Consider the following 26,390-nt stretch of genomic DNA (forward strand, 5'->3'; position numbering starts at 1 on the left):
TTTGCATATGGTCATTAATGGCTTTTTTTTTTAACAGTACAATATCACTTGCACACAAAAAGAAATTAAGGTAAAGGACGTTCGGCCTGGATCAGGCAGGAACATCTCGAGCAGTGGCTCCCGCAGGTGAAATGGAGTACTACATGACTGTCATTCAAATCGAAAGCCTGGGTCTGTCAGAACACGAGCCATTGATAGGACTCTGACACCCATGTACCCTAATCGGACATATGCACAGGGCATGCAATAGTGCAGGGACCAGAAACCTCCTGCACTCCCAAATGTGTCACTTTTATGGGAGTTACAAGAACAGGTGAAAAAGTGTACATGCTTGGAGTCGTAGTTTCATGCAGCTGGAGTACCAAATGCCGACCCAGTCATGGTGGGACAAACCCTTTAATGAGACCAATTTCTGGATTACCAGTGGTTATAGAGACATAGGGGGATATTTATTTACCCTATTTGCCGCTCTCACCACTTTTAAAAAAGGGGGCACTTTAAGAGTCGGGTGAGCGCACTCAGCTCCAACTCGTTTATCATCATATACACCAGTTTGCTGGCATAAATGATGACAGATGTACGCCAGCGATGAGCTGGAGCAGATTTTAATCAGGCACATGGACTGACAAGCCATCACCTTGTCATAAGTTAAATGCAACCACCGGTGGTCTGCTGGTCTTCATAAACCCATAGGGGGTCATTTACGATCAGAAATATGCCCATTAAAGATGAGCGAATTTCATATTTTGAAATTTTTAAAATTAGTTCACGCTTCGTTTGGTGGTAAAAGCAGAATTGCGTTATGGATTCAGTTACCACGGACCATAGCGCAATTCTATGACAGAATGCCTTTATTTAGAGGCATTTCGTCATAATAGAAGTCTATGGGCTGCAAAACGTAAACGGGACGGAGCCTTATGCGCTTATGTATTCTTTCAAAGAATTGTGTTATGGTCCGTGGTAACAGAATCCATAACGCAATTCTGCTTTTACCACCAAACGAAGCGTGAACGAATTTCATAGCATGAAATTCGCTCATCTCTAATGCCTATATTATGTGCATTTCTGGCAGATTGCGGCGCAAAGGTTATTGCTGCGTCTTATTCCCTGCTCATGCCAGGTCTAAAAAAGTGGGTGTGGAAGGGGATGGTCCGGCAGGCCGGTCTCATTCATCATCTTCTATGCCTGCTTCGGGTGTAGAACATGATCTAAAGGTAAGACAGCTAAGAAGCGGTCTTACATCTAGACCAGCACTGGATGAGCCGAGGTTTAGAGTGCGGCGCCTCTACACAACTTCGGCAGATCCACCGCCAGAGCAGGGGCTTATTAGGACTAGCGTCTAAAACACCATTCTTAATAAATGACCTCCATAATTTACTTCTAATAGTAGAAATAATGTCAGTGAAACACTACATTTAAAAATGTAAATTACTCAGAAAGATAAGTGGTGCCATGAAGACATTTAGGCCTCTTTCACACGAGTGTGACGGATTAGGTCCGGATGCGTTCAGTGAAACTCGCACCATTTTGCAAGCAAGTTCCATCAGTTTGGTCTCCAACTGCGTTCAGTTTTTTTACGCGCGGGTGCAATGCGTTTTTAACGTGATAAAAAACTGAAGGTTTACAAACAGCATCTCCTAGCAATCTTGTTTCCGGGTGCAATGCATTTTTCACAGAAGCCCCATTCACTTCTATGGGGCCAACAGAGTAACATATTTATTAAGAGCCTTCGAGACTTTATCTGCTTCTCTGGGCAAGTAATGGAGACGGGTGTCTCAATTGGCAACACTGTGGGGGGGAAGACTTATCTAACTGGTGTACAGTAGAACTGGCTTAGTTGCCAAAAGCAACCAATCAGATTCTACCTTTCATTATCCAAAGGAGCTGTGAAAAATGAAAGGTGGAGTCTGACTGGTTGCTATGAGCAACAAAGCCAGTTCTACTTCACACCAGTTTGATAAACCTTCCCGTGAGCCATAATTTTGGCGCAAAGTAAGCCAACAAATAAGTGGTATATACTGGTCTAAAGATGACCCAAATGTACCATCCAGAATCAGCCACAGTGATGGAACTGGCGCATCTTTAGACTGCCTACTGCCTCTAGTATTATGAAGCTGGCGAGAGTTCCGATTTAACAAAATAAATAAAATAAAAAATAAATAAATAATAATAATAATAATAATAATAATAATAATAATAATAATAATACACCAGCCATACAAACTACAGTGAAAACTTTATTTGTAAAGTTTTTACATCACTTGCGATTTTGTTTCTTACCCTTCCCTTGGCTTTAGAAGGGATCCTTATTAGAACCATTTGCCTATATTTTAAACATCAGCACTAACCTTACATTCGTGTACTGTACATTTCATATAATTGCTTCACAACAAAAAAAAATGAAAATCAGACTGTACAAAGTAGAGTAGTACACAGAAAATATTATACAAATCATGAGAAAATTACACAACAAAATTTAATGCGACTTGTGAACTGAAAATATCCCTGTAAAATACAGCACTTTTAGGCTACTTTCACACTAGCGTTTTATACTGGATCCGGCAGGGCTCAGCAAAAACACTTCCATTACTGATAATACAACCGTCTGCATCTGTTATGAACGGATCCGGTTGTATTATCTTTAACATTGCCAAGACGGATCCGTCATGAACTCCATTGAAAGTAAATGGAGGACGGATCAGTTTTCTATTGTGTCAGAGAAAACAGATCCGTCCCCATTGACTTGCATTGTGGGTCATGACGGATCCGTCTTGCTCCGCATCCCAGGACGGAAAGAAAACACCAGTATGCTGCGGTTTGCTCTCCGGTATGAGAACGGAATAGAATGCATTTTGGAGCTTTCCGTTCTGTTGAGTTACGTTTTGTCCCCATTGACAATGAATGGGGGCAAAATGGAAGCGTTTTTTTCCCGGTATTGAGACCCTATGACGGATCTCAATACCGGAAAACATTAATGCTAGTGTGAAAGTAGCCTAAATTACGCTGCCTATAAAGGCTATGTCCAACCTTCAAAATCACATTTCTAATTTTAGTTTACTGTACCGTTTAAAATAGAAAGCAAACTTAGCAAATTTTAACAAACTTAGCAAACGGTCTTCATTAAAAATGTCCTGTGTGTATACAGCTCCTATGTAGACGTATGTGTTCATATTAACATACTCCTGGGAGTCCTCTACTTCGAGCTAATAGGGAACAGAAAGAGTATGTCTGCAGTATCAGACTACACAGGGTTTGTTTGTAGTCTGTTACCATGGAGACACATGGATCAACAAAAGGACATTTACAATCACGACTACTTGTAAATTTGTTTTATTTTTCAATTACAATACATTATAAAAGGTTGTGAAGGTGGACATGGCCTTTAAGGGATATTTCTTTAAGAAGTTTCTGGTCAGGTTCACACAGGGGAGGCAGCACTGGTTACCTCGATGGGAAACGGGCCACACTAACGTCACTGGTTTTGTGTCGTTTGTGGGCTGCAGTTCCAATTGCTCTAAATCCCGAGGAGGACAGAAGTATAAAGGAAATGTACTTCTTCCTTTAGGATCTATGTGTGTACAAAATGGCTGCTTCTACTAGGTGTAAGGAACCGATAAGAGTTCAAGACAAGAAATAAAGAAAATTAAACAAAACTGGAAAAAAAAAATGCAATTTACATTAATTTTCTACATTTTTTACAGTTTGGTATGACCCAAAATGTTTAGCACCAATGTGATCGTCAAAGCTTTCTCCTGGGGACAATTCTGTACATACACAACCCAGGCAGGTAGGAAAAAAATAAATACTGTAAGAGACCGGGTTTCTGGACGACTTGCTGAAACAAGAGGAGAAATTGTGTATTTGAGCAATTCACGGACACTGTTCAACCACGACAGAGCTTGTGTAAAGTGCTGCACAATGATAGAGCAGAGGCTTTCGTGTGGCCACCCTTGGGGTGGGCAGTGGACAAATTACACGTTTAAAATGACGGGTTCACTGTTCAAAACACAATGGTTCCAGATTAAAGAAGACAGGGACATTCCCTGAACAATCATACCTAGAAAGCAGTGGAGCTAACCAAAGCACTGAGCCAAGGTACCAAATACCTTTTACATTTTCTTAAAAAAGATAGAAAATATTCTGAAGACGGCCGATACCAGGTGCTAAAGCCCTTTCCTATGTACAATATAGATGTATAGTTATTCTATAACCATTTATATTCTGTAGCGATTCTGTTAAAAATGATAAAGGTGCAGGGAGGTTGTTGATCTTGTATCTGAATCCACGAACGTGAAATGCGTCGGTTCGGGAAGAGGCATGTCAGTGCTCTCCGCTTTCGACAGAAATGGCCTCTTTCTCTGTGGGGATTCTTGGCACCTTCTTAGCAGGGCTTGGGAAGTGCTGTTGTATAAGAAGAAAGAAAGCAGGTTTACAACTAGGACATAACACTACATAAACTGTGAATATCTAACACAAATAAGCAAACCTTCCTTGTTTTTTTTTTTTTTAAACCCAGTTCAAACTTGTATCTGGCTGTAAGGTAACTGGATGCAATAGTAGCCCTACCCCAGTGCGTTGTCTACTATAGAAGACCAGACAGTGTCAGCACCCTCTTGCAGCTTTGCTGTTTCTTTATCTCTTTCAGGGCCGGGCAATTTTCCATTTTTGCATCTCCATTTTTTTTTTTTTTTTTTTTTTCTTTTTTACTTCCAGGGGTCATAACTTTTGAATTTTTCTGTTCACATAGCCGTACGAGGGCTTGCGTTTTTTTTTTATTGTACTTTCTAATGGCACCATTTAATATTGCATACTATGTAGTGTGAAGCAGAAAAATAACTATTCCAAATAGGGAGGAATTGAAAAAAAAAATAATATTTAATTCCGCCAGAGTTTTATGGAATTCCCTAGGTGGTAAAACTGACCTGTCAACTTCATTCCCAGGGTCAGTACGATTACAGCGATACCAAATTTGTATAGTTTTATTTCTTGTGTTTTAATACTTAAAAAAATTAAATAAAAAGACTTTCAACAAAAACGGATTTTTTACATAAACCATATGACCCCCACATAATTTTTTATTATTTTTTTTAGTTATGTCTATGGAGCCAGGTGACTATCTGCAGGTTTTTAATAGCATTGTGGGTCAATCAAGCGATGAAAAACCGACAAATCTGCTGCTTTTATTTATTTTATTTTTTTCTGCTACAGCATTCACCGTATGGGATAAATAAGTTTATATTTTAATAGTTTGGGCATTATGAGATGCTGCGATGCAAATATATTTTTTTTTTTTCCAATCATGGAAAAAGAGAAGGGGGTTTGAATTTTTAGATTCTTTTTATATATATATATATATTTTTTAAATATGTCCACATTTTTTTTAATCTTCTTTTTAAGCCTCCTGTAGGGGACTTGAATCCTGAATATGCAATCTTCAGATCGCTTCCCCTTTACAATGGAATGAATTAGCATCACAATCTATAGCAGATTTGTTATTGTCTTATGGAGGCCTGCCACCTGCAGGCCTCTAGTAGAACAACAGCTGTAATAGCCTGGAACTCTTAAAAAAAACAAGAAAAAACAAACAAAAAAAAAGAGCAACCAGGTAAAGCTGCCTCAGACAAGAGGTTAAAAGGGTTATCCAATGTCTAAAACATGCCCCCCTAATGCCCACCCCTCATATACTTACCTGCTTCCCTGCACCCACGTCGCTCCTGATCCCCCACGGCCGCCGCTGCATCTCCCCGTCCCCCGCTAGGGGATGAGTCTCCCTATCATCACACATGAGGGAGATGCAGCGGCGGCCGTGCAGGGATCAGGAGCGACACGAGCGGGGTAAGTATAATCAGAGATTTTGGATAACCCCTTCAAATGTTTGCTATCGGCATCATCACTGATAGCAGACATTAACCCCGGATCTCTACTGTTAAAACAGCAGAAACCTGGCAGCTATGGCGCCTGCAAACAGGAGCTATTTCTAAACCTTGCATATGATGTTCGGTGGCGGTGCTGAAGGGGTTTTCTGAGAGTTATCTGGATAGGTCATCGATATCTAATTGGTGGGGATCGGACTCCAGGCACTGTACAGCTGTTTCAAGGAGCGGCTATGCTCAGAAGAGTGCTGCAGCCTCCTAGCTCACTACCAGAACCGCAGTACCGTACAATGTATAGTGGATATGCTTAGTATTGCCAGTCCTGAATGGGACTGATCTGCACAAAGACCATGTGAGACGTCACAGACACAGAAAAAGGCCATGGCACTAACCCAAATTCTGTGGCCAATCTGCCCTCAACCACTAGGGGCATGAATAGCGTAGCTGTCAAAATTGTCAAGGGCTGCCCAGTATACAGGTGTAATTACCTCACTAGAGTTTGTTGAGTGGACCGATTCCAGCGTTGCCTCCAGAGGACCATCATTCAGTAATGAGGTACATGCATAATACCTCCTGTGCTTCTCATCCACCCGCACCAGGTACCATGTGCCAGCAAACAGGTCATCCACAGAGCCCTGAGGTATGTAATTGGCTGCAGGAGAAAGGAAGGTTCAGAAAAGAGCAACCAACTAGTCAAATGGAAAGAGTCTTTGTTTAGGTGTATAAAGTAGAAGATCATTTCGATCCATCATCTTTAGTAATTCATCAGTAGCTCATACCTAAATGATGAGTGTCTTCTCTTAACTTCATGTTTTCTGCAAAGACACTGGGAGGAACGTTTCTCCTGGAGTCCAATCTTGCTTTCAAGTCAGACAGACTGGAAGTCAGCTTATCCAGAGAGGAGCCTACAGAAGACAGCATGGTGCATGCTCAGACGTACGCTACAGTCCGGGCAGAATATAAGTGAGCGATTCTCACACATACCATTTCTTTATCGCTACACCTTCACAATTACAATTCCACTACAGATGACAGATATGTAATACCAAATGAATTACTACTCAGATCATCTCTGCTTTAGAGAATCCCTCTACAATAAGGAGTCCTTCTGCTTGGACCCCTGTGATCTGCAATCCAGTAGCAAGTGTTTTAAAGGGGTTGTTCTCCACTGGGCACATTTTCTGCAGACCCCCCACTTTGACCCTGGTCATGTGGTTGCTGCAGCCAGTGACTGGCCGCAGCAGTGACTTCTGACACATGGGTGACAAGTTACCGCTGCAGCCAGTCACCAGATGTTGACATGGGGAGACCCGAGGCCAAGGTGGCACAATGGGGATGGAAGACAGTTGTGGGATCAGATAAGTATGTCTTCCACCGCAAGTCCAACCACACTGGGGGGGAGGGGAGTCTGCAGAAAAGGTTCCCATGGATGAACAACTCCTTTAAGTCTCCAGCAGTGCCAGCACATGGGAAAAAAAGCTTTACACAGAGGGCACTGAAACAATGCAATGCAACGAAGTGCCAGCTCCTCCAAAGTGATAACCGCCTTTGCAGCTCTTCGTTCTGGATGAAAGATGACGTTCTTGAATGAGGAACCTCCTCTGTTAACTAAGAATTCCCCAATTTTACATTTTTGCCTCTTCTCCAAGTCTTGGACAATAGTAATAATAAAAAGACAATTCTGTTCTTACCAGGCGTGGCATCTTGGGAAACTTTAATAGAGTATAAAGTAGCAGCAAAACCAGATCCATAGGAAAACACTCCAATCCTCTGCCCTGCTAACTGCTGAGGGGAATACCTAAAAAGCAAAAAATAAATACCCAGCGTTATAAAAATTCATTTTTACGTTTTTGTGACGTCAGGTTTTGGTCTGCATAGAGATAGTACTCACTGAGCTAGCACAGAGGCGAGGCAGCCATATACAGAGGGGGTGTACATGTTGCCGTTCTCTCGGGAAACCAACAATGACGCTTTTGTCTTCTGATCAAAGACTTCGGCACTGGACTTCAGGAAGGTTTTTTCTACGTCTCTGTCAAAGTAGGTATCCTCCAATTTCACATCCCTAAAATGAGAACAGGCAAAACAGCCTTTACCGAACAGCTTGAGTGAAAAATGCTGCAGATTTGTAACTTCACAGGGAAACAAGTGCTCGGTGTAACAGACGTGTCAGGAGGGCTCCGGCTCCCGTCTACTGTGAACGATCTCCTGTATCCTGGGACATAACCATTCCACAGACCGTCCCAGGGTACAGAGAGCACCACAAATAGTCACTTAGGGCTCATGCACACAAACGTATTCTTTTTTTTCTGCTTCCGTGCCGTTTATTTTTGCGGCCTGTATGCAGAACCATTCACTTCAAAGGGGCAGCAAAAACGACGGAAATGACTCCGTGTGCATTCCGTATCCGTATGGCCGCTCCACATATAAATAGAACATGTCCTATTATTGCCCGCATTACGGACAAGGATGGGACTGTTCTATTAGGATCTGGATGTGGAATGCACGCAGCTAGTATCCATGCTTTGCGGATGGCAAAACAACCAACGGTCGTGTGCATGAGCCGTTGACCAAAGAGACGGATGCTTCCACAGTGCTGTATGTGGTCCATGAAAACATGCTGCGTGACAGCCTTATTTCCCAGATGTCCACAGCTTGCCCGAGGCAAACTCACAGCATCATATGATCTACGATGCTGTGGCTTTAAACCCGACTGCAAATGTACTGTAAGTACAGGACAGTAGACCCGTGATCAGACTGGAACTCCTGTGTGTCCCCGCACTATGCATGATGGCAGTAGGCGATTTCCATCACTGTGACCTTCAGTAGTGACAGCTCGATCACTAGATCTCTCCCACATCCAGAATGTCTGGGACTGGATGGGGGGGGGGGGGGGAACACGGATCTCCCACCACCTTGGCTGAACTACAGGTCCAAGCTAAAAGAGCTTTGAATGACCACAGGAGGATATCCAGCATCTGTATAATCGCTCAGTGGCAAACTGTATCACAGCAACGGGAAATGCCACCCAGAATTTAATGTGACCCTGCCTCAACATCTACCGTGCTGCAGAACCCAAAATAAAGGGGGCACCGCCTTGGTTGTGTGATCATTGACCCAGCACCACCGTCAGTTTATACTTTGTCAATTATATAAAGACTCTTACCGGAATGAGTCGAGGCCAGCATAGACTCCACTCTCCGTGTCTGGACTTGGATCGCTAATGAAGTCATTCAGTAACAGACGAGCAAGAGATTTCTGCACAAGTTTGCAGTAAGGAGAGTGAAAAACCATGAAGCTGAAGTCATCCAGAGTGAATGGCCTATCAATTCCCTCTATATATAAAAAAAAATAAGAAAATAAATTATGTAATCATTTCTGCAGAAGACACACATAAACATCAATTCTGCCCGGGAGCCAGAAGACAACTTACCTTTCTGCCACTGTGCCTGGATTTTCTTGCGGTAAGTGGAATAGCAGCGATCCAATGCGCTGAGATAGCACTGGATGGACAACTTCCCGTCAACAACTGGATATTCAGACACCATGTCCGGTTTGTAGAAGTCGTAAGCATGCTGCATGTGTGTTCCACGCAACCCTACAATATCAGGAAAGACACCGCTCAGCGTGTTTGTTGGGGGGGGGGGGAGGGGGGGGGTATTACATTTTCAAAGATTTCTGACCCAAAAATCTACAATTTCTGCTTCAGGACACTAGGGGGCGGCATTGTATCATCCATCATAGTGAAGGACATTACCGGTATATATAGTAAGGGCTGTGTCCAGGCAACAAGTACTCAAATAAACTAACCTCTTTCTAATACGAGGGTAGCGTTTGGCCCCACGAGCATCGCAACGGCTCCTGCCCCTCCTGTTGGCCTGGCACTTCCTGTGGCGTACACAGCAATGTCTCCAGCAACCACCAGGGCATAGCGTCCTGCAGGAAAAGGATCAATGTTACTATACACAGCAAAAAGGCACATTTCAATGGCACCATTTCGAATGTCATATTGACCATCTATAAAGCAGCGCCTAAGTGGCAAATATACATGGCGGACACAGGGGCATTTAATAAGCCGACATGACAAAACAATTGCCAGTCTGGGATGGGGTGACAGGGGGAGAGCCCAGTCTCTGCAAAGCCACTTAGATGTCGCAGTCAACAGTCACTGCGGCAACTAAGGGGTGTAATGGCCAATATCGGAATTGGCCCTGGCCATTTAATCAGCGTGGCAGCTGTATCCAAATAAAATCTGTATCCCAGGCTGCTCATTTACAGGGCGCAACTTTAACTGGCAGCCGTTATCTCCCTAAAGGTCAGTTCACATAATGGATTTTGAAAAACAGGCTAATTTTCAGCGCGGTCTTGGCGCTTCATTTCAAATGGGAGAATCTGCACGGATTCCCCACCAAGAGAGAGCATGCTGCGCTTTTTTCCAGCATGGGAAAAAAAAACAAAAAAACATATTCTGCCCCCTACTGAAATAAATGGGAGGTTTTTTAGAGGCTTGAAAAACAACGCCAAAAATGCAATGTGAATTTGCCCCAAGATGTATGGTGCTTGGGTGGGAAAGGGTTAAACAGATATGTCTTAGGGAGATTTAGACAGAAAATGCATAAAGTATCCGGAGCTAGGCTGAAAGAAATCCAATAAATAAGTCTCATTCAGTTCAAGAGGGTGCTGCCGAAATAGCCTGGATGGACAGAATTCTGAGAGTTAAAGGGATCGTCTTGGGCCGAAAACCCCCTCTTAAAAGGAGGTAGTCTCCACCTTGATCAGCTACGATGGAAGGCTGGGGGAGTCCTGCTAAACTCCAGCATGGGAAAGAGTATTGTAAGGCGCCCATTCAGATGAATGTGTGACCACGTAACAGAGGGTCACATGAACTCTACTGAGCTCACAAAAAGGGGTCCCCAGCAGGCCACAGATTTGGGACCACTGATATAAAGCTTACCATCCCAAGAGCTCGACTCCACCCAGTTCACAGCGTTGAAGAGCGCTGCGGTGCCCCCATAACAAGCATTCGTCGTGTCAATGCCCTCAACGTCTGTGTTTCCAGAGTCTTCAAACAGCTGCATGAGAACAGTCTTTACAGATTTGGACTTGTCGATGATCGTTTCCGTTCCCACTTCTAATCTTCCGATGCAGTCGTACGACAGGTTGTTCCTCTCCACCAGCCTCTGGACCACGGTCAGGCACAGGGAGTTGATGTCTTCTCTGTCTGAGCAGAAGCCCATCTTAGACTGGCCCAAGCCAATGGTGTACTTCCCTGCTCCGACCCCATCAAACTTCTCCAGCTCTTCCTGGTCTACGTACTGCGCTGGGAAGTAGATCTCCAAAGCGACAATTCCCACATCTTTAGGCCAAGAGGCTTCAGCGGAGGCAGGAAGAGATCCAGGCATGGTGATCAATCTAGACAGAGAAGGGAGGAAAACAGGAAAAAGTGAGTTTCCTAAGGATAAAAAGAAAATGGTCAAAAACAAATGACCCCCGTGCGCTCGCCGTGCAGTGCGCCACATTCCCAAAAAAGTCCATAAAAAAAAAGAAAAAGAAAAAAAAACAATAAAATATATATATAATAATCACTTCCAAGAATAATAAAACCTGAGGAAATGCACCAATTTCTGAACTGTAGCAGAGGATGGCAGAAACCTGTCTCTAGGAGCAATGGGGGCGTTGCCATTACACCTAGAGGCTCTGCAACTGCCACACCCTCTGCACTTTGATTGACATGGCCAGGCAGGTTTGATGACGTTTTCAGTCTCGACTTGTCAATCAAAGGGCAGAGGGCGTGGCTGTTGCAAAGAGAGCAGCGCCTCTAGGTGTAACAGCAACGCCCCCGTTGCTCCTAGAGGCTCATTTGCATATAATAAAACATCACTTTTCTCAGCAATGCGGGCACATATGAACATGGGACCAACACAGATGCCTTCAGCTGCCAAGTGCACATGTAACAGGTCAGCCAGTGTCATAGGGACAAACCTGCTGATAGGTTTAAGGTTTCCCTGGACCTGTAGGGAGATCTGATCCCGGACACTCTCCAAGATCCAGCCTCTAGAGGACTGAGCGGCTGAAGAAGGCAAGTTACAACATAAATGTTATTCATCCAAAAATCAGAAAGCCCCCTTAAGGGGAACCTGTCACTGGACAAGTGGCAGCCATGAACGGTACATCTCCCTTTAGTTACATGCAGATTTCGTGGATTTTACCCTCTGCAGTGCAAATAATGAAACCTGTGGTGGAAACCCGCAGTATAAAGCAACACGCGGCAGATGAGATTTTCTACTACCGTAAAACAATGGCAATTCTGCAATGACGGGAAACAGACGCACCCCAGCGGTGTACAGACTGTATGGATCACTCCAGCAGACTGTCTGACCATAAGACCAAACAAATTCACAAACGGGGACAGGAGAACTTTGGACCGTGCAAAAAAATAAAATAATAATAATTATACTACAACCACCAGCGTCCTCTGCTCCTGCCCGAGTGTGACGTAATCCGTTTTATAGGTGATCTGATCGAGACAAATACATGGTCAGCATTACATCTCACCAAGGAATCTAGGAGAGTCCTGGGACAAGTCGGTGATGATCCCAGCAGGTGCGGCGATGACCGCCGGTGTGCCGTCACCCACCGTCTGGCGGTAACACAATTACAGACCTAATCTCTGGGTGTGTCGCGGTGGGAATGTTACATCTCGTTACATATCCTGGGTATTACAGACAGTAATTATAAGATTATCAGGAACATTCCCGAAAAAACTCGCCCCCCCGATCCAGCACCCAGGGCCACCAGCATTCTCGCCCCCCCCCCGATCCAGGGCCACCAGCATTCTCTCCCCCCCCCGATCCAGCGCCCAGGGCCACCAGCATTCTCTCCCCCCCCCCCGATCCAGCGCCCAGGGCCACCAGCATTCTCTCCCCCCCCGATCCAGCGCCCAGGGCCACCAGCATTCTCTCCCCCCCCCCCCCCCCCGATCCAGCGCCCAGGGCCACCAGCATTCTCTCCCCCCCCCCGATCCAGCGCCCAGGGCCACCAGCATTCTCTCCCCCCCCCCGATCCAGCGCCCAGGGCCACCAGCATTCTCTCCCCCCCCCCGATCCAGCGCCCAGGGCCACCAGCATTCTCTCCCCCCCCCCGATCCAGCGCCCAGGGCCACCAGCATTCTCTCCCCCCCCCCGATCCAGCGCCCAGGGCCACCAGCATTCTCTCCCCCCCCCCCGATCCAGCGCCCAGGGCCACCAGCATTCTCTCCCCCCCCCCGATCCAGCGCCCAGGGCCACCAGCATTCTCGCCCCCCCCGATCCAGGGCCCAGAGCCACCAGCATTCTCGCCCCCCCCCCCCCGATCCAGGGCCCAGGGCCACCAGCATTCTCGCCCCCCCCCCCGATCCAGGGCCCAGGGCCACCAGCATTCTCGCCCCCCCCCGATCCAGGCCCCAGGGCCATCAGCATTCTCGCCCCCCCGATCCAGCGCCCAGGGCCACCAGCATTCTCGCCCCCATCAGCGCTGTCCTATATCATGGCATTACAGAACATGGGTCCCTAAACCACTGACTATGGGCTCGTTCACACAAACGTCTTTGGCACCATTCATTTCAATGGGTCAGCAAAACATGCGTGTGCGGTCTGCATCCATTGCTCCGTTACGTGGCCCCGCAAAAATTATGAGGCATGTCCTATTCTTGTCCGTTTTGCGGACAAGAATAGGCATTTATATAATGGGCCTCCTGTTCTGTTACGCAAATTCCGGAAGGCACATGGGGGGCAATTTGCGGACAGCAAAAAACAGCACGGTCGTGTGAACGAGCCCTATGGCTGCAGAGGCTACAACTCTCAGCATTGGAGTGAAGTCTCACAAAAGCAACAAGCTACAAGTGACTATTACAGCATGCTATTGGCTACCAGTTTACAAGACTGCTGAGACTTCTAGTTCTTCTGGAGCCCATCATCTGCTGCGGCAGTCTAGCCCAGTGGCTGTCCCCCTTACCGCTGATAATGACCGGCCAGCTCGCCCGTGTCCCCAGCAGTCACTTTGCGGAGAGGTCACACGCTTTCAGGTCTCATCACAAGCCTGCACTGACACAGCCGGGCGCAGCCCGTCACTGCGCATGCGCGCTTCTCTCACTGCGGCATCAAAGACGACGCCTCGTGCCGCCATATTTGATCAGGGCAAGAAACCTCCCACACAGTGAAGCCGCGCGACGGCTTCTCCAGGAAGGTCAACTGCGCGTCATGTGACTAATTACTACGGTCCAACCGCCATATTGTGCGTGGCACATTCACAGCGCATGCGTAAAAGGCTGACAACCATGAGCGTTGAAAGCGCCGAGCGAAGCTATAAGCAGCTCAGCCAGGGCTGACCCGGAACGTCATTAAATACGGACAATGGCCTAAAACCTCATAAAAGCTGCCCAAATGTTTAGGGAAAAGCACTGCAATATATTTTAACACTGCGAGGAATCGGAGGTTGCGCAAAATTCTGCTTGGCCACTAGGGGGAGCTAACTGAATATATTTACACTGCTCCCATAGACTCAAACAGGAGCTGTATACCTGAGTGTGTAGAGTGTTCCCCCTAGTGGCAGCCGGCATTGTACCGCATTATACAAGTAGCTGTATACCTGAGTATGTAGAGTGCTCCCCTAGTGGCAGCCAGCATTGTACCGCATTATACAGGTAGCTGTATACCCGAGTGTGTAGAGTGCTCCCCTAGTGGCAGCCAGCATTGTATTGCATTATACAAGTAGCTGTATAAATGTGTATGTAGAGTGCTCCCCTAGTGGCAGCCAGCATTGTACTGCATTATACAGGTAGCTGTATACCCGAGTGTGTAGAGTGCTCCCCTAGTGGCAGCCAGCATTGTACTGCATTATACAGGTAGCTGTATACCAGAGTGTGTAGCGTGCTCCCCCTAGTGGCAGCCAGCATTGTACCGCATTATACAGGTAGCTGTATACCTGAGTATGTAGAGTGCTCCCCTAGTGGCAGCCAGCATTGTATTGCATTATACAGGTAGCTGAATACCAGAGTGTGTAGAGTGCTCCCCCTAGTGGCAGCCAGCATTGTACTGCATTATACAGGTAGCTGTATACCTGAGTATGTAGAGTGCTCCCCTAGTGGCAGCCAGCATTGTATTGCATTATACAGGTAGCTGTATACGAGTGTGTAGAGTGCTCCCCCTAGTGGCAGCCAGCATTGTACCGCATTATACAGGTAGCTGCATAAATAAGTGTGTAGAGTGCTCCCCCTAGTGGCAGCCAGCATTGTACCGCATTTTACAGGTAGCTGCATACCCGAGTGTGTAGAGTGCTCCCCCTAGTGGCAGCCAGCATTGAACTGCATTATACAGGTAGCTGCATAAATGAGTAAAGAAACAGAGATTTAAAAAGTTTCAAACAAGTAAATTGCGACTTTTTAACGCCACTTTTTAGGCGCAAGGAAGATGATAAATCTCCCCCTATGGCTGCATAAAGAGCACTCTGCAGGTAGAACTGTATGGCTGATATTCGTGCTACTAGAAAGTCCATGTTTGCATATATCCTGCCAAACAAAGGGAACGACTCCACGTAGAGGAAAGTTAGAAATCCTGCTTGTATGTGTGCAGGTGCGGACTGGCCATTGACCTTACAGAAAAAAAGAAGCCCGGGAAGGGGCCGCCGCTCTTCACAGCTGCCGGCTGGGTACATAACGATCTGATACTCCCGGCATTAAAGGGGTTATTCCATGACTAATTTAAAAAATGAAAATCAGACAGAGTACATGACAGCCTCTTTCTAAGGCCTTTTGCACACGACCATATGTATTTTGCGGAATGGAACAGCTGGCCCCTAATAGAACAGTCCTATCCTTGTCTGTAATGCAGACAATAATAGGACATGTTCTATTTTTTTGCGGAACGGAAATGGAATGCACACAGAGTAACTTCCGTTTTTTTGCGGACCCATTGAAATGAATAGTTCTGTATACGGTCCGCAAAAAGAACGGAACGGAAAGAAAATACATTAGTGTGCATGAGCCCTAACAAAGCCAGAACCAGCCACATTGCCGAAGGCTCTTGCTGCACGCACGTCATCAGTGGCGTCCAGCACATTCTGTTAAAACACCCAGTTCATTAACAACCGTTATCCCCAGTGTAAGGGGAATGATATTAAAACGGTGGCAGTGAGCTTGATGTGTAATGTAGGACTGTATACATTATACCAACTGCATATAGTTCTTCATTTAGTCAAATGATCTCTGAGACCTCTTGTTACTCTGTAATGCACCCGGTGTGAGAGGGTGACATGCGGTGATAACAGAGGCTTCATTTATTTGCTCCTGATGAACCAACCAACAGGTTGGACAAGAGAAACGCGTCGAGCAATCATTCTCTGTGGCTACAACTACAGATTGATTTGCTGACTGCAGAAGCCTACGGCCTATTTCCTATACTATTATCGAGTGGGGTTTGGGCTATCCTAGTAGTGCTACCTGACACTGTGTGGTGTGCAGAGTCTCTTATACTAGAGACCTGTCACATTCACCCACTGTTTCAATCAGGTGCCTATGTATGGAAGCTACCAGTTTACCCCAGATAAATTAAGGAATACGCCATATATTATTGACTCCTTTTTTTATGGAGTTCTAGTGGTAGTGATGATTATAGGGATCAGCATCATCAGTCTGTGATATCCCTGTTCACCCTACCAAGCCTAATGTGTTGCAGATATCTTAATATATAATTTAATAAAAATAATTTTAACGTACTTTATTTAGGCAGTAATAAGAACCAGCCCTGTACCTCACATGGATCCAGAGATCTCCCCATTCATTGCTCTGCTAGATTTATATCAAGGGGAGTGTCCTTTGTGCTGCAGCTCAGGGGGCGTGTCCATGCTCTCCCTATCACAGCTAAGGGGGCGTGTCCATGCCCTCCCTATCACAGCTCAGGAGGCAGTTGAAGAATGAAACTGAGCATGTGCGGCCATCTCAGTGAGCAGGTAAAAAAAAAAAATACATACAGATACATTTTATTGAATAACTCAGTGGCTATGCTAAATTTTTTATTACATACAACTACAAAACAATTCAGATCCAGGTGCTGGTTTGAAAACTGTAGAATGTTTTTCAGGGGACAACCCCTTTAATTAATTATGCATCTGGCTGGCGGCCATAGGTCCCCTTCTGATTTCAACTGTATACTCATCCTTGGGACAGTTATACAGTTAAATACTACAGAGAGGCGGCAGTATTTTGCGCTGCACTATGGTATTGCTAGCCCCGCCTACTTGTGTTGCTCTGCCTTCTGTCAATTTGTACCCTCCTATAACATGGGGCCACTTTTAGTTTTTTTTCCAGGGCCAGTTTAAGTTCCCAGTCCGTCCCTGTATGTGTGTCTAAGACGAAGACCCCAGACCCCAAGAGCATCTAAACAAAAGCTCCTCTTGATATCAATTGGGGCTGAAAACTTATATGGTAAACCATGGAGCGGAGCGGAGAGCCTACACCCACACGGGGTGTAAAAACCTAATACATGTGCAAAGCATAAAATCTGCGGTAAATCCCAGCACAAATAACTGATGTGCTGTTGATTTAAAAGCTCAGTGTCAGCTAGGAATCTTTACGTGGCACCTGGAGGAAAGTTATCAAGATCTCATTCACTTTGCTGGTAATGTAATACTTTGTGGACCTTCCACCCACAAATGTGGACAGAAAATCTACAGCATGTCCGTTATGTGTGAACAAAGCCTAAAGGTGTCAGTGCCATGAGACAGTAGGAAGACGTGACCCGCGTGTGTCGCCATCTCTTTGCATTACCCCAAATAAACCTTTTTTGGGGGGGATAATAGTTAAGTAAAACATCAGTGACGTGTGGCTGTGTGTCCGAGTACAAGCAGAAGACATACCAACCAAAACCAGCAGTGGGCGTGGATGCCCATCCTTCCATGGAGTGGCAGATACATTTTTAAAAATCAACCGTACTCACTGCAACCGAAAGGTCCCAAATTAAAGGGGCAATCCACCTAACGCATAAGACTGGCCACATGTCTGTAAGGACTCATGCACACGAACGTATTTTCTTTCCGCTTCCGTTCTTTTTGCGGACCGTATGCGGAACCATTCACTTCAATGGGTCCGTAAAAACAACTAAAGGTACTTTGTGTGCATTCCGTTTTTTCCGTTCCGCAAAAAAGTAGTGCATGTCCTATTATCGTTTGCAAATCACAGTCCGAGGCCCCATTCAAGTCAATGGGTCCGCAAAATTTACAGAACGCACACTGAACACATCCGTATTTTGCGGATCCATACTGTAGAAATGCTATGCCCAGCCCATATTGCTCATGTGTTTGGTGATTAATAAGTTACAGTTTCCGATCTGCAAAAAACGGATCACATACTGTCACGGTCTCTCAGGTGACTGATGTCAGGAAATCAAGGAGATTGGCTGAGCGTGGAGGAATCTAACAGCCTCCTTGATTTCTCTTGATTTAGTGTTGATAGGGTTTAGGGCTGCACGATATGGGAATTTTGTGCGATTGCGATTAGGGCCCTAAAAATTGCGATAACGATATGAGATGCGATATTTTAAGGGAATTGTGCTAGAGGTCTATTTGCTTGGATTTTCCCATATGAGCCGCTGACGCGGCTGGGTATGACATAGTTATGGGGGATCTGTGGATGACGCTGTGTTGCGGGGGGATCTGTGGATGGCGCTGTGTTGCAGGGGGATCTGTGGAGGGCGCTGTGTTGCAGGGGGATCTGTGGAGGGCGCTGTTATGGGGGGGATCTGTGGAGGACGCTGTTATGGGGGGGGATCTGTGGAGGACGCTGTTATGGGGGGGGGGGATCTGTGGAGGACGCTGTTATGGGGGGGGGATCTGTGGAGGACGCTGTTATGGGGGGGGATCTGTGGAGGACGCTGTTATGGGGGGGGGATCTGTGGAGGACGCTGTTATGGGGGGGGATCTGTGGAGGACGCTGTTATGGGGGGGGGGATCTGTGGAGGACGCTGTTATGGGGGGGATCTGTGGAGGACGCTGTTATGGGGGGATCTGTGGAGGACGCTGTTATGGGGGGGATCTGTGGAGGACGCTGTTATGGGGGGGATCTGTGGAGGACGCTGTTATGGGGGGGATCTGTGGAGGACGCTGTTATGGGGGGGATCTGTGGAGGACGCTGTTATGGGGGGGGATCTGTGGAGGACGCTGTTATGGGGGGGGATCTGTGGAGGACGCTGTTATGGGGGGGGATCTGTGGAGGACGCTGTTATGGGGGGGGATCTGTGGAGGACGCTGTTATGGGGGGGGATCTGTGGAGGACGCTGTTATGGGGGGGGATCTGTGGAGGACGCTGTTATGGGGGGGGATCTGTGGAGGACGCTGTTATGGGGGGGGATCTGTGGAGGACGCTGTTATGGGGGGGGATCTGTGGAGGACGCTGTTATGGGGGGGATCTGTGGAGGACGCTGTTATGGGGGGATCTGTGGAGGACACCGTTATGGGGTGGATCTGTGGATCTGTGCTTGTACACTAGGAAAAGGCCACAGTGTACATAGGCTGGTGCCTTTTCCTACAGTGTGCAAGCACAGCCACCACTGTTGGATTGCAGGGTGGTCGTAACCATGGAAACGAGAAGTGTATAATGTGATGGAAAATGAAGCCCAGCCGGCAAAGGAGGCAATATGGGTAATAACTAGGGATGAAACAGCCGAAGTCTATTTGCATAAAACTTTGTTTCAATATTGTACGGAGCGACGTATTAGATTGTATTGGCTCCGATGAGCCAAAGTTATTACTACACGAAGTCTCGCAAGACTTCAGGTAATAACTTCATAAATTGATTTATACTGTAAAAAGACATTTCCCGAACTCTGGTTCAGTTCCAAGGTACCGCTCCGTACAGTATTGAAACAAAGTTTATGTGAATCGACTTCAAATGTTTTATCTAAAGTCGATTCGCTCATCCATAGTAATAACAATACATTAGTAAGTGCTTTCATGTGAAACAACCCCTTTAAGCCGTTCCGCTAATCTGTCCCCCAAATCTGCATATCGGGGGAAAATTGGGGGATGCAATTGTACCCTGAGATTACTACGACATCTAAACTGATAGGCATTGAGCAATGCACTCACACAAATCTGTAAAAAAAACTTTTGCACAAAGCATACAATCTATATATATTCTGCTATCGGCACCAGAAAAATTGATACATTATCTGCAGACTACAAGCTACTATGTATTGTACTGCGGTAGCAGGCTGTGGGTCCCCTGTGTAATATGGGGGGTGGTATATGAGGGTGGAGGCTGTGGGTCCCCGTGTAATATGGGAGGTGGGATACGAGGGTGGGGGCTGAGGGTCCCCTGTGTAATATGGGAGGTGGGATACGAGGGTGGGGGCTGAGGGTCCCCTGTGTAATATGGGAGGTGGGATACGAGGGTGGGGGCTGAGGGTCCCCTGTGTAATATGGGAGGTGGGATACGAGGGTGGGGGCTGAGGGTCCCCTGTGTAATATGGGAGGTGGGATACGAGGGTGGGGGCTGAGGGTCCCCTGTGTAATATGGGAGGTGGGATACGAGGGTGGGGGCTGAGGGTCCCCTCTGTAATATGGGAGGTGGGATACGAGGGTGAGGGTCCCCTGTGTAATATGGGAGGTGGGATACGAGGGTGGGGGCTGAGGGTCCCCTCTGTAATATGGGAGGTGGGATACGAGGGTGAGGGTCCCCTGTGTAATATGGGAGGTGGGATACGAGGGTGGGGGCTGAGGGTCCCCTCTGTAATATGGGAGGTGGGATACGAGGGTGAGGGTCCCCTGTGTAATATGGGAGGTGGGATACGAGGGTGGGGGCTGAGGGTCCCCTGTGTAATATGGGAGGTGGGATACGAGGGTGAGGGTCCCCTGTGTAATATGGGAGGAGGGATACGAGGGTGAGGGTCCCCTATGTAATATGGGAGGTGGGATACGAGGGTGGGGGCTGTGGGTCCCCTGTGAAATATGGGGGGTGGTATATGAGGGCGGGGGCTGTGGGGGGTGATAAGACAGGAGTCATTCCCACCATCTTTGAGCGTTCATGTCATGTAGGAGGGGATCCTGCAGGGAATCATTAGTATTAGTCGGTACTGATAAGTATCTGGCAGTACTATCAGGGGCGTAGCTATAGGGGGTGCAGAGGTAGCAGTCGCTACCGGGCCCAGGAGCCTGAGGGGCCCAACGACCCTTGTGCCACATAAGACACTGGCATTATAGAAAGAGCATACTGGTTAATTTACACCTCTGGGTGGAAGGGGTTAGGTTAAGAATTTGGCATGAGGGGGTGCCCTTTTAATGTTTACCTCAGGCAGCAGGAAGGATATGTGTTCGCCTGCCCCTTGCCAACAAGCACTGAGGGACAGGGGCCCAAGCTGAACTCTTGCACCAGGGCCCATGAGCTTTTAGCTACGCCCCTGAGTACTGTACAGGGATTTTGGACGCAGCGGGGCGGTTACTCTCTAGCCAGCGCATGGTCGATGAGGAGGATTAGATCCAGATACGCATCTTGTGCTTTCTGCTAGGAAGGTGATGACAAGGTAATACGGCCGGATCCTCCCGGCTAATGAGATTGTGCAGCCGCCTCCGTCACACCAGCCTCACGCCGGAGACCCAGTCATAGACGCTGCGCTAGTTTACTGTAGGACTACAGGTTTCAGCATGGTATTCATGGCACTGAGAGTGGGGTGGCACCTTGATATTAATGGTACCACAGTCCCATAGGTACCATACCAATGTGGGGTGCCACCCAATTCGGAAGCCATGCTCTCCTACTGGAAATTACAAGAGATTTCTATCATAGAAAAGTGGGGAGCGGGCGAGAGTCAAAATCCGTGAGAACGACAAAATGGCACAAGGAGCTATCTGGCTCTACCCCCTTCCACTACTGGTATAGGAAGCCATCAGTGCATGCTGAGACTTGTAGTCCCACACATCTGGAAATCTATAGACTGCTCATCTGCCCCAAGTAAGCTGGCAGTGAATGCTGAGACTTCTAGTTCTCCAATGAGAGATCTGCACAGCCAGCTGGCCAGGCATGCTGAGACTTCTAGTTCTCCAATGCGAGATCTGCACAGCCAGCTGGCCAGGCATGCTGAGACTTCTAGTTCTCCAATGCGAGATCTGCACAGCCAGCTGGCCAGGCATGCTGAGACTTCTAGTCCCACACATCAGGAAAGCCATAGACTGCTCACCTGCCCCAAGTAAGCGGGCAGTGAATGCTGAGACTTCTAGTTCTCCAATGAGAGATCTGCACAGCCAGCTGGCAGTGAATGCTGAGACTTCTAGTTCTCCAATGAGAGATCTGCACAGCCAACTGGCCAGGCATGCTGAGACTTCTAGTTCTCCAATGAGAGATCTGCACAGCCAGCTAGCCAGGCATGCTGAGACTTCTGGTTCTATGACAGGAGAAGAGCCACAGCTGGACTGATCTGCTACAAACCATACACCATAAGAATCCATCCATACATGCTGGGGCTTGTAGTCCCACACTCACAGCTCTGCACTACTTCTACAGCAGCATGCTGGCATGGCATTCTGAGACTTCTAGTTCTCCCACAGCTGCAGGTGCCAATGTGCTCATAGCTGCCCCTGCATGCAGTGTGCCCCCCTCACCTGGACGTGGCTGATAGGACGCTGGGGTCTCGGTGCTGGTGCCTGGCTGCCCGCTTCACCTCTGTGCACAGCAGCTGCAGTATGGTCCTTATAACCGCACCATCCTCAGCACTGCCCCGCCGCGCCACCGCAAGGTCTCCGCCTGACTGACACCGCCTCCCAGCCAATAGGAAAGCGCAGCGGGTACCGCACGAACCTGTCGGACACGCCCACCGGCGCCTCACACTTACCAATCGTAGCGGCTCGCCGGCACACTACTATGGAATGGTGTGAGAAAGTGACGTTGTATGGCCAGAGAGCGTCAGCCAATAGAAAGCGGAGAAGTAGAAGACTCAGCCAATCAGTGCGCGCGTCCCACTACTGGCGAGGTATATGCAGAAGCTGCAGCCCATAGAGCACATCGTTCAGGCGGTTGCTAGGTTACGGGGGGGGGCACACAGTTGTAATAGACGTAGACTGTGATGTCTACCTGCGATACACGTACTGCAGTGTAGTGGATGGGATTCATACTACGGCTGACAGGCGGTGGGTGGGGCTGCTGGATGACACATTTCTATATATATCAGGCCCCCAGACTTGGGCTGGTATCTGGGGGTCCTCACCTGTATGGGGAGATTTTTTAAGTATTTATTTAGAAACGGTTTATAAATTGTAAATAATATAAAATTAAAAAAAAGAAATAAAATAAAATTAATATTATTATTATTATTTAGAAAGGGTTTTCCGGACCAGTACCCAGCGGGCCAAACCCACCGTAAAGGGCATCTGTCAGCAGATAGTGATTGGATTGGTCTGAGTTTACCTCAGTTCCCGAGGTATTGAATTACCCAGTAATTGCAGCAGGTTCTTTCCTCCCCCAGGCATTTCCGTGGTGCGGCTAAAACAGCGTTGCTAGGTGTCCTCCGTCTCCTATCTTCTATATACAGAAGAGGGAGGACGTAGTAGTGGGCAGTCCCGAACGCTGCGTGCGCGCTCCCGTAGGACCGGGATAGTGCCCATATTCGTGATCAAAATTTGCGAAGAGCCGATTGGTTGAGGTGAGGCTGCGCGTTCCCGAGATGAGCCAAAGTAATTCTGGGTCTTAGCCTCAGGGTAAGGGCATCGGCGGCCATCTTGAGAAGATAGTCTGAGAGAAGTCTTGTGAGGAGCGGTTGCTATGGACGGAATCTTATTAAACAAGGGGTATGTGAACACAATAATTAGTGATTATGGATTATCACCACAGCAGTAACGACATATATGAAAATTGAATTTTGAGTGAAAATATGACAGTTATCCTTTAAATATATGCAAATGAGCCTCTAGGTGTAACGGCAACAGCCCCATTGGTCCTAGAGGTTAAGCCTAATTTTTCTCAGCAGTGCGGACACATATGAACACGGGACCAACACAGATGCCTTCAGCTACCAAGTGCACATGTAACAGGTCAGCCAGTGTCACAGGTACAAATCTGCTGACAGATGCCCTATAAGTCTTCCTTAGGCTCAAATAACATTCTTCCCTTATCTCCAGGCTCATAGTTACATATCTAGACTATTTGCTTTAGGGCTCATGCACTCCAGCATGTGTGCCCGTACCTGTGCTGTGGACATGAATGGGTCCACAATCCAGAAGATTCGTTCCACAAAGTCGCAGAATGGGTATACATAGGTGGAAAAAATTGCTGGTACTAGTGTTGGTCGAGCACCAAAGTGCTCGGGGGCTCGAGTAGAACACCTCGGGATGCTCGGGTACTCTACAGAGCACAATGGGAGAACCAGAGTATTAAACCAGGCACCCCTGCTCTGAAGAGGGGAGGGTGTCTGGTTCGCAGAAAAGGGTCAGAAATGTATTGAAACAACACTAAAATGGTTCTGGAACAGCATGGGGAGGATGTCTGGATGCATCTTGGACTCCCAGGTCACTCGTGGGAACGATGTTGTCCGAGTAGTACGCCACTTTTACAAAGATAAAATCGATTTTAGAGGAAAAACATTCTTTCCTGTATATTTACTTGTATGTAAAGTGCAAGTGCTGCCAAAAATTATAAGGAAGAGGCACTCCGATACAACCTGTATATCACATAAAGGAGGGCCTCATTCACATTGTGGCACAATTGTTCAGGTAGTGGGACTCCTACCCTCATAAAGCCTATGCACTAAGTGAAAGGGCTGCCAAAAATTACAAGGAACCGGCACTACAATACACCCTTTATTACACATAAAGGAGGGCATCATACACCCTTGAAACGTTATGATTGATGGCCTGCTGGTGACCCTCTAAAACATTAGGGGCGAGGGCCTGCTGCGGAGCTGACCATCTAAAACAGGGATGGCCAACCTGCCGCTTTCCAGCTGTTGTAAAACTACAACTCCCACCATGCCCTGCTGTAGGCTGATAGCTGTAGGCCACGGGTGTCAAACACAAGGCCCGCGGGCCGAATCCGGCCCGCCAGACCTTGTCATGTGGCCCGCGTAGCCGCCTCCGGCCGCCAGCCTTCACCTTTTATTATCACTACTACAAGCGCTCGCCGAGAGGAGGGAGGAGGCAGGCTGGGAGGACGGGCGCTGGCAGTGTGAGTCATACGTCACGCGCCTGCGCCGCCCACTTTATGAATGAAGCAGGCGGCGTGGGCGCATGACTTATGACTCACGCTGCCAGCGCCTGTCCTCCTGGCCTGCCTCCTGCCTCCTCTCGGCGAGTGCTTGTAGTTGTAAGTACCGGTAATACACAGCGCTCCTTATGCGATTATATACATACGGTAACTATTAGAGATACAATTATACAGTGAGCGGGGCCCGTGTAGTAGAATAGTCACTGCACGGGCCCCGCTGTCATTATAAAAGCAGATGCCGGCCTCTAGCCCGTGTATTGAGGGTCATTCACTACTACTGGGACACTTATGGAGGGGATCTGTGGATGACACAGATCCCCCCCCCCCATAAGAGCCACCCACAGATCCCCCATAAGAGCCACCCACAGATCCCCCATAAGAGTCACCCACAGATTGTAGTTATTACTTACATTATTACAAAAAACAGTAATAATTGAATGCAGTGACAATAATTTATGATAATAAAGAGTGGACACATAGTCCTACAGATACAACCGGCCCTTTGAGGGTGACCAAACTGCTGATGCGGCCCCCGATGAATTTGAGTTTGACACCCCTGCTGTAGGCTGTGTGGGAATGCTGGGAGTTGTAGTTCTGAAACAGCTGGAGAGCCTCAGGTTAACCATCATTGATCTAAAAAATTAGGGGTGAGGGCCTGCTGCCGAGCTGACCATCTAAACATTTAGGGGTGAGGGTCTGCTGCTGAGCTGATGGTGACCCTCAAAAACATCATGGGTGAGGGCCTACTGGTGATCCTCTAAAACATTATGGGTGAGGGCCTGCTGGTGATCCTCTAAAACATTATGGGTGAGGGCCTGCTGCTGAACTGACCCTCTAAAACATTAGGACCGAGGGCAGCCTAATAAGCATGTTGATATGATGGAGGAGGAGGAGGACGAGAAAAGGGAGATTGAACCATATACCCTTTTTTGTGGTGGAAGGGATGCATGGGAATACAGTGTATTCAGTACATTATAAACAACACATTTTAGAGTGCCTTTATGTTCAGCTGCTTTCCTCTGGTGGAATAGAGAAGTCAGGGGCAATCCAGGCCTTGTTCATTTTTATAAGAGTCAACCTGTCAGAATTTCCAGTTGACAGGTGGATACGCTTATCTATTATTATGCCCCCAGCAGCACTAAATACCCGCTCTGACAAAACGCTGGCAGCAGGGCAGGCCAGCACGGCAGGCCAGCACCTCCAAGGCGTAGAGCGGCAGTTCGTGCCATGTGTCCAGCTTGGACACCCAGTAGTTGTAAGGCACTGAGGGATCATTGAGGACACTGACACGGTCTGCTATGTAC

The 26,390-nt window shown here is 47.4% G+C and overlaps 1 protein-coding gene across 3 annotated transcripts; it reads right to left on the reverse strand.

Moving 5' to 3' along the window:
- Positions 1–3,314: 3,314 nt before the first annotated feature.
- Positions 3,315–22,628, reverse strand: HMGCS1 (3-hydroxy-3-methylglutaryl-CoA synthase 1). 3 transcript variants are annotated; one of them, XM_044276206.1, is made up of 10 exons: positions 22,494–22,628; positions 10,825–11,282; positions 9,681–9,806; positions 9,304–9,468; positions 9,037–9,205; positions 7,765–7,935; positions 7,565–7,671; positions 6,653–6,778; positions 6,362–6,525; positions 3,315–4,401 (listed from the first exon to the last, which is right to left on the reverse strand). In XM_044276206.1, exons 2-10 carry the CDS (start codon positions 11,270–11,272, stop codon positions 4,321–4,323), a joined length of 1,557 nt encoding a protein of 518 aa, XP_044132141.1. In that variant the 5' UTR covers positions 11,273–11,282; positions 22,494–22,628; the 3' UTR covers positions 3,315–4,320. The 3 variants fall into 3 exon arrangements, with proteins under 3 accessions (XP_044132141.1, XP_044132142.1, XP_044132143.1); XM_044276207.1 differs by lacking the exon at positions 22,494–22,628 and adding an exon at positions 13,863–13,992; XM_044276208.1 differs by lacking the exon at positions 22,494–22,628 and adding an exon at positions 12,426–12,577.
- Positions 22,629–26,390: the final 3,762 nt, after the last annotated feature.

The sequence above is a fragment of the Bufo gargarizans genome, chromosome 1 (assembly GCF_014858855.1).
Source record: "Bufo gargarizans isolate SCDJY-AF-19 chromosome 1, ASM1485885v1, whole genome shotgun sequence".
Taxonomy (NCBI): domain Eukaryota; kingdom Metazoa; phylum Chordata; class Amphibia; order Anura; family Bufonidae; genus Bufo; species Bufo gargarizans.

Coding starts and splice junctions, on each gene's coding strand:
- HMGCS1 (XM_044276206.1), bottom strand. CDS start 11,272: ATGCCTGGATCTCTTCCTGCCTCCGCTGAAGCCTCTTGGCCTAAAGAT. Junction 7,672..7,764: donor CTCGCCTCTGTGCTAGCTCA/GTGAGTACTATC, acceptor TTTGCTTTTTAG/GTATTCCCCTCAGCAGTTAG. Junction 4,402..6,361: donor ACTCAACAAACTCTAGTGAG/GTAATTACACCT, acceptor CTTATACAACAG/CACTTCCCAAGCCCTGCTAA.